Consider the following 13485-nt stretch of genomic DNA (forward strand, 5'->3'; position numbering starts at 1 on the left):
ATCATTTAGTTTTTTTGGTCATAACAAAACAGACATTTTATAAATTCAAAGTACTGATTCTACACTGTTTACTTTTAGTCGAGGCACAAGTTATTATTAAAATACCTTTTGCTTTGGAGTCGTCAGGAGTTTACTTGAGATGACTCTGTGTCTGCAGTGATTAGGTCTGCAGTGACCTGCAGTGACCTGCAGTGACCTGTAGTGACCTGCAGTGACCTGTAGAGCTCTGGTCAGCACAGACAGACTAAACTCACTGGTCAGCACTCTGAAGATGAGAAAGATACTCATTAGAACATTGATATATTCTGCACATTTAACAGAGAAAAGCTGGAATATGTTATTGACAGATTTACATTTCGCTCTGTGACACAAAAGTTCCTCTTTTCACATTAATTTTTAAAGCTAGAACCAAAAGTCATTTATTTATGCATAAGTTTAAACCTTAGAAGTTAGAACATAACTGACATGTTTGCTAAATCTACATATTCCATGGAAGGATGACATTCCTATACAAAACAAGCGTGTGCTTTGTTTAAACACAGCACACTTCATTATGAAATATGTAATAAAACCTCAAATGTCGTCTCAGCCCCTGTAAGTACAGCACTGTCACTTTTAAACACCTTTAAATTTATATATGTAAGATATGACCCATTATAGCAGGTTATATTTGAATTATTGGTTGTTTTTTATAGCACATAATACAAACATCACTTTATTTCCCTTCTTTCTCTAGTTTTCCTTGATCTATGCATAACCTCTTGTCTCTTAGAACATTTAGTAAGAGAAATAATTAGTTATTTATTTGCAGAAGCACGAGCCATCACGACGTGTTGTTGCATCTTTGTGTAGCTAAACTTTAGCTTACGTTAGCTCGTGTTAACTCGTGTTAACTTGTGTTAACTCGTGTTAACTGTGTAATCGTTGTTTTACACTTCATATGGAACGATGTGTGAAACGTGAGGAATGACATACAAACACAACTTACGAGTATCGTGGTCTCGTCTCGTCACTTTCTTCTGCTTGTGTTTAGTTTCCGTCACATGTTCTTTTGAGGCTCGTTCATGAGGGTCACGTGCGCGCTCGGTGCGCGTACACCGTTCACCGGGAGGTTAAAAATGTATTTTTTAAGTATTTTAGAAACAGTTGAAGAGTGAAATTGCTTCTATTTTATTTTTAGACTAAAAACAATTTAGCATGTTTGGTAATTTTAGAGGCCGAACTCCTGAAATGGTCCGACCAATAGGCTGCATTCTGCGAAGTGGCCACTACTCAATTTGGAGCCAGAGGCAGAGGGGGCGTACCCTATCCAGATAATATAATACATCCATGCCAGGGACCCACACCATGACGTAGGAAAGCTTTCTGAAAAGGCCGTGGCTGCAGAGCCGCGGCGCGGTCAAATGGCCCAGCAGTTTCAGGAACCGCGGCACTACCATATAGCCTCATGGCTAACCTTAACCTTAACCTTAACCTTAACCCTAACCCTAAACCTAACCCTGACCCTGACCCTGACCCTGACCCTGACCCTGATCCTGACCTTAACCCGGCGCGGTCAAAAACAAGCAGTTTCAGGAGCCGCAGCACAAAATAACAATGGCAGTTTCGGCCGCGTACCGCGGCTCTGTAGACACACCTTCTGAAAATGTATAGTTTATGATATTTGACATATGGGAAACACTGTTTTCGCATCGGAAAATTATTCTTTCTTTCTTTCTTTCTTCTTCTTGGGACCAACCCCCCTATTTTTCACCCAGTGAACATTGACGAAAAGTCACAAAAATTTGCACACCTCTAAAACTCATGCCTCTTTACATTCTGGCTATTTTTTTTTTTCTAAAATAAAAAAAAAATGGTACGTCAGCGCCCCCAAATGTACCAAAAATGCATTGAGAGATATGAAATGGCCCAAAAAAAATCTGATCATAGAATCATAAAATTTTGCGCAGAGGAAGATGGCGACAAGAAAAGTAGAAAATATTACTACAGCAATGCCGTCCGCCCAACCAAATGTTGGCCATATTGGATCAAAATTTGCAAAACATGACTAGGGAGTTTTTCTAAAAGTCATACTTTTACAAACTCCTCCCAGGTTGTTGGCCCGAAAAAGCTGACATTTGGTGAAAATGGTGTTGAGGAGTGGGACATCAAAAGTTATCCAAATTGCTTTGATATCTTTCACTGCCTCTGTGCGGTTCTTTGTCGCAAACTGTAGCTAAAATTTCAGAAATTTCCCAAATATTTAATTTAATGCCGTTTAGGCAGATAAAGTCCGAATTGCGTCAAATTTGAATCAGTTGTTAAATCCTTGGCCCTAAACCTATTTTAAGTGAAATTAATTAATTTGGCACGACAGTGCCCCCTACAGAGTGACATAACATTTTTGTATGGAGGGTAAAATGTTTAATTTTCCGAAATGTTCCAAAATTTGGCCCAAAATTCCATTTTGGCATCCCGATCAAAAATGTCAAGAGACCCATGTCATATTTGTTACGGCGTAGCCGTAGCGATGACAGAAACCTCTCATGTTATTTCAATGGGGAAATCACCAGATCTCTGAAATTTGAACATGCTGACACTTTATACTTTTACAAACTCCTCTTAGGGCGTTAGCCCTATGGTGGACCATCAAAAGTTATCCAAATTTTCATTCTAAGAGTCACGGACTTTTCCCTTCTTATGTAAAGCAAAGGGGAGAAGACGTGACAGCGTCACGGATTCAGCAGTAGGTGTAATAAAAGGTAGATTGGGGCGCGTCAGCCCGGCGAGGGCCGATGATCGCCGCTTGTGGCTATATTTATTATTATTGTTATTAAGCAGGATTCTAGAGTTAAGGCCGTAAATTGAAATGTGTAATCCTTGTCTTATATTTTCCTGCCCTTTTTGGAAATCTTCAGACATCTAAGTACAGTAAATATAATAATAAAGAGCAAAACAATTCCATTGGCTGACACAGATTTGTTAATTAATTATTTGCTTAAATTGGCTGTTGACCTCAGGATCAGCCTGAGATGGGGCCACTCCTTTTTTCAGCTGCTCCTGCCCGTTCCCTCAAACTCACAAACATATTGTAAATTGTATGTTTTAAAATGGATCTATTTAACTCTGCTTTGGACAAAAATATCACATTTGTGCGTCCACCTTTTTTCATTATACGCGGTTTTATCGGCATTCCTAATGTGAAATATTATTATGTATTTCTATTTTTTGTCTTTCTCTTCTCTGTCATTGGAAATGCATTTGTGATGCTTCTTATACTTGTGGATCATAACCTACAGACTCCTAAATACATTGCAGTTTTTAGCCTTTCTTTTTCTGATTTGCTTCAAAGTTGTGCATTAGTCCCAAAACTTCTAGATATATTTTTGTTCGGCCACGATCGTATCTCTTACAACGACTGCATGGTGTTTTTGTTTTTCTGTTATGTAGGCCTTTCCATGGAGGCTTTAAACTTAGTGGCTCTTTCCTACGACAGACTCATAGCTATAATGTCACCTCTGCACTATCACCTCAGAGTTACTCACAAGTCTATGTCCAGATTAATTGCATTTTTCTGGGTTTTTGTTATTCTAGCAATGCTAATTGTAATAGGCCTCCTGACGAGACTTTCATTTTGTGGTTCTGTGGTTATAAGGAGCTATTTTTGTGATTATGGCCTCCTGTACAGACTTAGTTGCAATGACGCATCACCAAATGATGTTATTGGACATTTATTACCTGTACTTATCTTATGGTTTCCTTTTGCATTCATTTTGGCAAGTTATATCAGAATAGGAATTGCACTGGCCAAGATATCGACAATGCAAGAAAGAGTAAAAGCATTTAAAACTTGCTCTGCACATCTTTCACTTGTGGCAATATATTTTGTACCTATTTTGACAACCTTTACAATAGGTCCAGCTATAGATCCAAATATTAGGATTATAAACCTTTCGCTAACATCCGTGTTGCCTCCTCTGTTGAATCCTGTCATATATGTGCTGCAGACGCAAGAGATCAAAGACTCTGTGAAGAAACTTATCAAAGTAAAAAGACAAAATGTGATTACAGTGAAGATAGTCAAGTGAAGAAAGCACATCAATTGAAAAATTATGACTGAATGATGAATTTGGGTCGTACCCCGTGGTCGCAAGGGGGGCGAGGGCCTTTATCGCTGCGTACGGCTTTAATTTTATTTATTTTAGTAGCTTATTGTATTATCTGATCTAATTTCACCACTGTCTTGACATCATCTCGCGACCCCCAGCTCATGCTTTACGAGCCCCACTTTGGGAACCACTGGTCTAATCTACTGGAAACAAATGCCTGGATAAGTCTTTCCAAGTCTGGTTTAGATACTATACTTTTGATTTTGGCAATGTTTTTTAGATTGTAAAAAGCTGCTGGTGTTGTTGATTTGATATTGCTGGTATCGTTCAAGTCTGAGTCTAATATTACACCAAGATTTCTAACTTGATTTGTTGGTTTTATAGTGAGAAACAGGAGGTGAATGCAAACACGTTCTCTTTGTTTTCGTGGGCTAAAGATGTGATTTCAGCTTTGTCTGAGTTTAACAGAAAAAGTTGTTAGAGGCAGTGAAAGGTTGAATACTGGTCCATATTCACCTTCCGTTAGTGAAACATAGTTCTGAATGTCATCTGTGTTGTTGTGGTAGTACAGCATGTAAAGGTTGAACAGAAGAGGTCCGAGGATTGGCCATGTGGTCCAACACAGACTGACCAATCTCATTATGCAATATATTTTTTCACTATGAACTATATAACAATTTTAAATTAAACTAAATAGGATCAATTCAATATTGTTTTGTGATTGCAAAACAAATTCCACTTATGTGGTTAATTAACAACGACAAAAAGACAATATGGGAGTGTTATTTAATTATTTTAGGATTGAAAATCTGCTTGAATACAATCCATATGTACCATACTAAATTGTGCTGTATAGTTCTTGAATGTATCAATCAGGTGTCTTGAGAAAAAATTAATAAACCATAATGATCTTCCAATAAGTAAGTGACATCAAATCTATGTAAATGTGTTTAAGACTTGAGACAAAAAATAAGAATACATTTTGATCTTCCAGGGTGGTCAGAACATTATTTTGAAGTCTCAAAATTGTATATGATTTTTGCTAAAAAGTTGAATTTACACCTAAATCATAATTAAGTGGGATTCTAGAGTTAAGTTCTTTAATTCAAATGTTTAATTGATATATTTTTTTCATAATTTCCAGCCCTTTTTCCAAATCCTTAAACATGTAAGTACAGTAATAAAGAATAATAATAAAGACCAAAGAAATTCCATTGGCTGACACAGATTTGTTAATTAATTATTTGCTTAAATTGGCTGTTGACCTCAGGATCAGCCTGAGAAGGGGCCACTGCTTTTTTCAGCTGCTCCTGCCCGTTCCCTCAAACTCATAAACATGTTGTAAATTGTATATTTTAATATGGATCTATTTAACTCTGCTTTGGACAAAAATATCACATTTGTGCGTCCACCTTTTTTCATTATACGCGGTTTTATCGGCATTCCTAATGTGAAATATTATTATGTATTTCTATTTTTTGTCTTTCTCTTCTCTGTCATTGGAAATGCATTTGTGATGCTTCTTATACTTGTGGATCATAACCTACAGACTCCTAAATACATTGCAGTTTTTAGCCTTTCTTTTTCTGATTTGCTTCACAGTTGTGCATTAGTCCCAAAACTTCTAGATATATTTTTGTTCGGCCACGATCGTATCTCTTACAACGACTGCATGGTGTTTATGTTTTTCTGTTATGTAGGCCTTTCCATGGAGGCTTTAAACTTAGTGGCTCTTTCCTACGACAAACTCATAGCTATAATGTCACCTCTGCACTATCGCCTCAGAGTTACTCACAAGTCTATGTTCAGATTGATTGCATCTTTCTGGGTTTTTGTTATTCTAGCAATGCTAATTGTAATAGGCCTCCTGACGAGACTTTCATTTTGTGGTTCTGTGGTTATAAGGAGTTATTTTTGTGATCACGGCCAGCTGTACAAACTTAGTTGCAATGATACATCACCAAATAAGGTTATGGGTATTTTGCTACCTCTTCTTATCTTATGGTTTCCTCTTGCATTCATTTTGGCAAGTTATATCAGAATAGGCATTGCACTGGCCAAGATATCGACAATGCAAGAAAGAGTAAAAGCATTTAAAACTTGCTCTGCACATCTTTCACTCGTGGCAATATATTTTGTACCTATTTTGACAACCTTTACAATTGGTGCAGCTATAGATCCAAATGTTAGGATTATAAACCTTTCACTAGCATCTGTGTTACCTCCTCTGTTGAATCCTGTCATATATGTGCTGCAGACGCAAGAAATCAAAGACTCTGTGAAGAAACCTACCAAAGTAAAAAGACAAAATGTGAAAAAAATATAAGGTATTTTAGAAGTGTATTGTGTATTAAAGTTTTTTTTTTTTTTCATCATTTTGCATGTTGTTGTTATTTCAATTTTACATGTTTTAAACTTATGCTATACTATAATCTGCATTTTTAGAGAGATGTGTTTGAAAAACTGGTTCTCTTGTATAAATCACTACTTGTTTAGTGTGGGCATGTTCAGGCAGTGGGAGTGACCAGGCAAGTCCAGTTTATTTGTAGAGCACGTTTCATACACAAGGCAATTCAAAGTGCTTCACACAGCAGGAAAAATGCATTCAAATCACAAAGAAATTACAGAAACAGAAATACAATAAAATTAACTAAATTAAAAATTAAATAAAGAACACCTAGCCACAAAGGGTAACGTGTTTTCGGAGTCCAACTCCTTTTTAAATAAATCACAAACAAAAGAGAAGAGTGCAAAGAAAAAAATCCTTTCAGTCACATGCGCAGCTAAACAAAACTGTTTTTTAGCTTAGATTTGAACATTGTCAGAGTAGAAGCCTGTCTCACATCTTCAGGAAGACTGTTCCAGATTTTAGCTGCATAAAACTGAAACGCAGATTCCCCATGTTTAGTCCTGACTCTGGGCACCAGCAGGAGGCCGGTCCCTGAGGCCCTCAGAGTCTGAGATGGTTCATATGGCACTAACATAGCCAAGATGTACTTTGGTGCTAGGCCATGGAGAGACTTGTACACAAGCAGAGCTGCTTTAAAGTCTATTCTCTGAGCCACAGGGAGCCAGTGCAGAGACCTGAGAACAGGACTAATGTGATCGTACTTCCGGGTTCTAGTCAGGACCCGAGCAGCAGCGTTCTGGATGTACTGCAGCTGTTTTACAACTCGTTTGGAGAGGCCAGTGAGCAGGCCGTTACAGTAGTCTAATCTACTGGAGACAAACGCATGGATAAGTCTCTCTAAATCTGGTTTAGACACTTTACCTTTGATTTTGGCAATGTTTTTAGATGGTGAAAAGCTGCTGATGTTATTGATTTGACGTGGCTATTAAAGTTCAAGTCTGAGTCCATTATTACCCCCAGATTTCTAACTTGGTTTATAGGTTTTAGAGCGAGACTCTGGAGGTGACCGCTAACACTTTCTCTTTGTTTCTGTGGCCAAAAATGATTATTTCAGTCTTGTCTGAGTTCAGCTGGAGAAAGTTGTTTTGCATCCACAAACTGATCTGTTGGATGCAGTGACAGAGTGAATCTACTGGTCCATAGTCACCTGCCGATAGTGAAACATAGATCTGAGTGTCGTCTGCATAATTGTGATAGGACACATTTTCACTGCGTATCAACTGACCCAACGGCAGCATGTAGAGGTTGAACAGAAGGGGACCCAGGACTGACCCTTGGGGCACTCCACAGGTCAGGGTCATGTGGTCTGAGACACAGCTACCAATTTCAACAAAGTACTTCCTGTCTTCCAGATAGGACCTTAACCAGTTTAGGGCAGTGCCAGTGATGCCCACCCAGTCCTCTAGTCTCTGTAAGAGGATCCCATGATCGACAGTGTCAAAAGCAGCACTCAGATCTAACAGAATTAAGACTGAAGCTTTGCCCGTGTCAGTGTTCAGGCGGATGTCATTTGTCACCTTGACAAGAGCAGTCTCAGTGCTGTGATGAGGTCTAAAACCTGACTGAAAAAACATCAAATAAGTTGTTTATTAAGAGGAAATCTGTGAGCTGTTGGTAAACAACCTTTTCAAGGACTTTGCCCCAAAATGTCGGATTAAAAATGGGCTGGTAATGACTCAGTACTGCGGCATCAAGACTGCTCTTCTTTAGGGGAGGCTTTATGTCCGCAGTTTTCAAAGACATTGGGAATGTTCCAGATTGAAGCGACATGTTAACTATGTGAGTGAATGGTGCTAACAAACTGTTCAGCACAGACTTTAGAAATCTGGTGGGTAACACATCGAGGCAGCATGTAGATGAACTCAGACTGGTGATGATCTCATGGACAGTTTTGTCAGTTACTGGTGCAAAGTGAGTTAGCTCTAAGTGTCTTGGTGGTTTTAGGGTAATTTCTTGCATTGTGGGATTTATAGCATTTTTAATGCCCTGAACTTTGTCATTAAAGAATAATGCAAACTCATTACACTTGGATATGGAAATGAGTTCTAACGGCAGCTGAGCTGGAGGGTTTGTTAATCTGTTTACTGTGGCAAACAGGACACGCGAGTTGTTACTACAGCTTCCAATAATTTCAGAGAAATATCTTTCCCTAGTTCTACATAAGTTTAGGTTGTACATGTTCAGCTTCTCTTTTTAAATCTCTTTTTGAACCTGGAGCTTTGACTTGCGCCATTTCCGTTCGGCCCTGCGGCACTCCCTTTTCTGTACTGACCGAATCATCATTTCTCCATGGCCCCTTCTGCTTATTTTTAACCATTTTAGCCTTCATAGGGGCGATGGTGTCCAGAACATTCAAAACACTAGATGTAACAGAGTTCAACAAATCATTTACATTAGAACATGAGACATTTTCAAAGTTTATCATTTCCATAAACAGTGCACCTGTGCCATCACTTATGTGTCTCCTCTGAACAACTGCAGGACCAGCCGGTGGTTTGGGAGAAACAGACAGGTCAAAGAAGACACAGAAATGATCAGACAGAGCAGCATCGATCACATTAACATTTGAAATATTTACCCCCTTTGTAATTATGAGATCTACAGTGTGTCCTTTGCTGTGGGTGGGGCCTCTCACATGCTGAGTAAGACACTTTGAGCACAATCTGTGCACAAAGTAATTCAAAGTTACAATCAAAATACACACAGATACAAAATTTCAATAAAAGAACTGTGTTAGAACTGTGTTTAGCTTGGCTTTAAACATTGTCAGAGCAGAGGCCTGTCTCACATCTTCAGTAGGACTACTCCAGATTTCAGCAGCATAAAGTGGAAATGCTCACCGGTATTCCCCATGTTTAGTCCTGACTTACCTTGGTCACCACTAAGAGATCCTAAGAGTCTGAGTTGGTTCATACTCTATGTGACATAGACCTGAGCACAGGACTAATGTGACCGTACTTCCTGGTTCTGGTCAGGACCCGAGCAACAGCGGTCTGGATGTACTGCAGCTGTTTTACAGCCTGTTTGGAGAGGCCAGTGAGCAGGCCATTAAAGAGGTCTAATCTACTGGAGACAAATGCTGGAATAAGTCTCTCCAAGTCTGTTATTGATTTGATGTGGCTGTTAAAGTTAACGTCTGAGTCCTTTATTACCCCCAGATTTCGACCTTGATTTGTAGGTTTTAGAGTGAGAAAATGGAGGTGAATGCAAACACTTCTCTTTGTTTTTGTGAGCTGAAGACGATGATTTCAGCCTTGTCTGAGTTCTGCAGAGAAAATTGTTTTGCATCCACACATTGATCTGTTGGAGGCAGTGAAAGGTTGAATACTGGTCCATATTCACCTGCTTATCAGTGAAACATAGTTCTGATATCATCTGTGTTGTTGTGGTAGGACATATTGTAACTGCACAGCCTGTAAAGGTTGAACAGGTTGAAGAGGTCCAAGGATTGGCCCATGGGGTCCCCACAGGTCAAAGCCATATGGTCCGACACAGGGTGACCAATCTTATTATGCTATATATTTTTTTCACAACTACAAACTATATAAAATTTGCATGTAAAATTAAACTAAATATGACTAATTCAATGTTGTTTTGTGATTGCAAAAGAAATCAACTTATGTGTTTTTTTTATTTATTTATTTTATCTTATTTATTTTTTAACAACAACAAAAGGAAAATATGGGAGTGTAAGTGAATGATTTTAGTATTTCAAATCTGCTTTAATACAATCCATATGTACCATACTAAATTGTGCTGTATAATTCTTGAATGTATCAATTTCATTTATGTATTGTAGCACTGAAAAACTAACAAACAAACATACTGTATTGTTTGTTTTACACAACTAATCAAATGCAGGCAATGTAATGAATTATGTATGAACACCATAATCATTTGCATACAACTGTAAAATATTCAATCATTTATTTACTATGTTTAGAACGTAAGCGATGAATAAATGGATGAATGACACACAGAGCACAAACATCTTTTCTGGGATAAAATAAGCCCTCCATTGTATACAATTATAGACCCTTTAAAAGACTATGTCATCAGAACATAGGAACATAGGAGGTGTAATGAGAAAAAGAGAATAAACCGTAATACTCTTCCAATAAGTAACTGACATGGAATCTAAAGTAAATGGATTTAAGTTTTGAGACAAAAAATAAGAATCAATTTTGATTTTCCAGGGTAGACAGAACATTATTTCAAAACCTCTAAATTGTATTTGATTTTTGCAAAAAGGTGAATTTACTCCTAAATCACAATTAAGTAGGATTCTAGAGTTAAGTTATTTAAGTTAAATGTTTAATTAATGACTTGTTTCATATTTTCCAGCCTTTTTTCAAATCCTTAAACGTGTAAGTAACAAAGAATACTAATGATGAGAAAAGCAATTCCATTGGTTGACACAGATTTGTTAATTAATTATTTGCTTAAATTGGCTGTTGACCTCAGGATCAGCCTGAGATGGGGCCACTGCTTTTTTCAGCTGCTCCTGCCCGTTCCCTCAAACTCACAAACATATTGTAAATTGTATATTTTAATATGGATCTATTTAACTCTGCTTTGGACAAAAATATCACATTTGTGCGTCCACCTTTTTTCATTATACGCGGTTTTATCGGCATCCCAAATGTGAAATATTATTATGTATTTCTATTTTTTGTCTTTCTCTTCTCTGTCATTGGAAATGCATTTGTGATGCTTCTTATACTTGTGGATCATAACCTACAGACTCCTAAATACATTGCAGTTTTTAGCCTTTCTTTTTCTGATTTGCTTCAAAGTTGTGCATTAGTCCCAAAACTTCTAGATATATTTTTGTTCGGCCACGATCGTATCTCTTACAACGACTGCATGGTGTTTATGTTTTTCTGTTATGTAGGCCTTTCCATGGAGGCTTTAAACTTAGTGGCTCTTTCCTACGACAGACTCATAGCTATAATGTCACCTCTGCACTATCGCCTCAGAGTTACTCACAAGTCTATGTTCAGATTAATTGCATTTTTCTGGATTTTTGTTATTCTAGCAATGCTAATTGTAATAGGCCTCCTGACGAGACTTTCATTTTGTGGTTCTGTGGTTATAAAGAGTTATTTTTGTGATCACGGCCAGCTGTACAAACTTAGTTGCAATGATACATCACCAAATAAGGTTATGGGTATTTTGCTACCTCTTCTTATCTTATGGTTTCCTCTTGCATTCATTTTGGCAAGTTATATCAGAATAGGCATTGCACTGGCCAAGATATCGACAATGCAAGAAAGAGTAAAAGCATTTAAAACTTGCTCTGCACATCTTTCACTCGTGGCAATATATTTTGTACCTATTTTGACAACCTTTACAATTGGTGCAGCTATAGATCCAAATGTTAGGATTATAAACCTTTCACTAGCATCTGTGTTACCTCCTCTGTTGAATCCTGTCATATATGTGCTGCAGACGCAAGAAATCAAAGACTCTGTGAAGAAACTTATCAAAGTAAAAAGACAAAATGTGATTACAGTGAAGATAGTCAAGTGAAGAAACCACTATGTGACAAATACAAGGGTATTTTAGAAGTGTATTGTGTATTAAAGTTTTTTTTTTTATCATTTTGTATGTTGTTGTTATTTCAATTTTACATTATTTAAACTTATGCTATACTATAATCTGCATTTTTAGAGAGATATGTTTGAAAAACTGGTTCTCTTGTATAAATCACTACTTGTTTAGTGTGGGCATGTTCAGGCAGTGGGAGTGACCAGGCAAGTCCAGTTTATTTGTAGAGCACATTTCATACACAAGGCAATTCAAAGTGCTTCACACAGCAGGAAAAATGCATTCAAATCACAAAGAAATTACAGAAACAGAAATACAATAAAATTAACTAAATTAAAAATTAAATAAAGAACACCTAGCCACAAAGGGTAACGTGTTTTCAGAGTCCAACTCCTTTTTAAATAAATCACAAACAAAAGAGAAGAGTGCAAAGAAAAAATCCTTTCAGTCACATGCGCAGCTAAACAAAACTGTTTTTTAGCTTAGATTTGAACATTGTCAGAGTAGAAGCCTGTCTCACATCTTCAGGAAGACTGTTCCAGATTTTAGCTGCATAAAACTGAAATGCAGATTCCCCATGTTTTGTCCTGACTCTGAGCACCTGCAGGAGGCCGGTCCATGTTTAGTCCTGACTCTGGCACCAGCAGGAGGCCGGTCCCTGAGGCCCTCAGAGTCTGAGATGGTTCATATGGCACTAACATAGCCAAGATGTACTTTGGTGCTAGGCCATGGAGAGACTTGTACACAAGCAGAGCTGCTTTAAAGTCTATTCTCTGAGCCACAGGAACCAGTGCAGAGACCTGAGAACAGGACTAATGTGATCATACTTCCTGGTTCTAGTCAGGACCCGAGCAGCAGCGTTCTGGATGTACTGCAGCTGTTTTACAGCTCGTTTGGAGAGTTCAGTGAACAGGCCGTTACAGTAGTCTCATCTACTGGAGACAAACGCATGGATAAGTCTCTCTAAATCTGGTTTTGACACTATATTTTTGATTTTGGCAATGTTTTTTAGATGGTAAAAAGCTGCTGATGTTATTGATTTGACGTGGCTATTAAAGTTCAAGTCTGAGTCCATTATTACCCCCAGATTTCTAACTTGGTTTGTAGGTTTTAGAGCGAGACTCTGGAGGTGACCGCTAACACTTTCTCTTTGTTTCTGTGGGCCAAAAACGATTATTTCAGTCTTGTCTGAGTTCAGCTGGAGAAAGTTGTTTTGCATCCACAAACTGATCTGTTGGATGCAGTGACAGAGTGAATCTACTGGTCCATATTCACCTGCTGACAGTGAAACATAGATCTGAGTGTCGTCTGCATAATTGTGATAGGACACATTTTCACTGCGTATCAACTGACCTAACAGCAGCATGTAGAGGTTGAACAGAAGGGGACCCAGGACTGACCCTTGGGGCACTCCACAGGTCAGGGTCATGTGGTCTG

At 38.1% G+C, this 13485-nt stretch overlaps 3 protein-coding genes across 3 annotated transcripts; all 3 read left to right on the forward strand.

Annotated features, from left to right (window-relative positions):
• The first annotated feature begins 3089 nt into the window (after positions 1 to 3089).
• LOC140360421 (olfactory receptor 1500-like) lies at positions 3090 to 4067 on the forward strand. The gene has a single exon (XM_072445629.1). It carries the CDS (start codon positions 3090 to 3092, stop codon positions 4065 to 4067), a length of 978 nt encoding a protein of 325 aa, XP_072301730.1.
• Positions 4068 to 5448: 1381 nt separating this feature from the next.
• LOC140360422 (olfactory receptor 6C4-like) lies at positions 5449 to 6414 on the forward strand. The gene has a single exon (XM_072445630.1). It carries the CDS (start codon positions 5449 to 5451, stop codon positions 6412 to 6414), a length of 966 nt encoding a protein of 321 aa, XP_072301731.1.
• A 4638-nt stretch (positions 6415 to 11052) lies between these two features.
• On the forward strand, positions 11053 to 12030 carry LOC140360423 (olfactory receptor 6C4-like). Its single transcript, XM_072445631.1, has one exon. The coding sequence runs from the start codon at positions 11053 to 11055 to the stop codon at positions 12028 to 12030; it is 978 nt and encodes a 325-aa protein (XP_072301732.1).
• Positions 12031 to 13485: the final 1455 nt, after the last annotated feature.

This window comes from Eucyclogobius newberryi, unplaced genomic scaffold (genome assembly GCF_026437365.1).
Source record: "Eucyclogobius newberryi isolate DKJ021-1_F unplaced genomic scaffold, fEucNew1.0.hap1 SCAF_15, whole genome shotgun sequence".
In the NCBI taxonomy this organism is placed as follows: Eukaryota; Metazoa; Chordata; class Actinopteri; order Gobiiformes; family Gobiidae; genus Eucyclogobius; species Eucyclogobius newberryi.

Bases quoted from the DNA above. Each gene is read 5' to 3' on its own strand.
- LOC140360421 (XM_072445629.1), top strand. From the start codon at position 3,090: ATGGATCTATTTAACTCTGCTTTGGACAAAAATATCACATTTGTGCGT.
- LOC140360422 (XM_072445630.1), top strand. From the start codon at position 5,449: ATGGATCTATTTAACTCTGCTTTGGACAAAAATATCACATTTGTGCGT.
- LOC140360423 (XM_072445631.1), top strand. From the start codon at position 11,053: ATGGATCTATTTAACTCTGCTTTGGACAAAAATATCACATTTGTGCGT.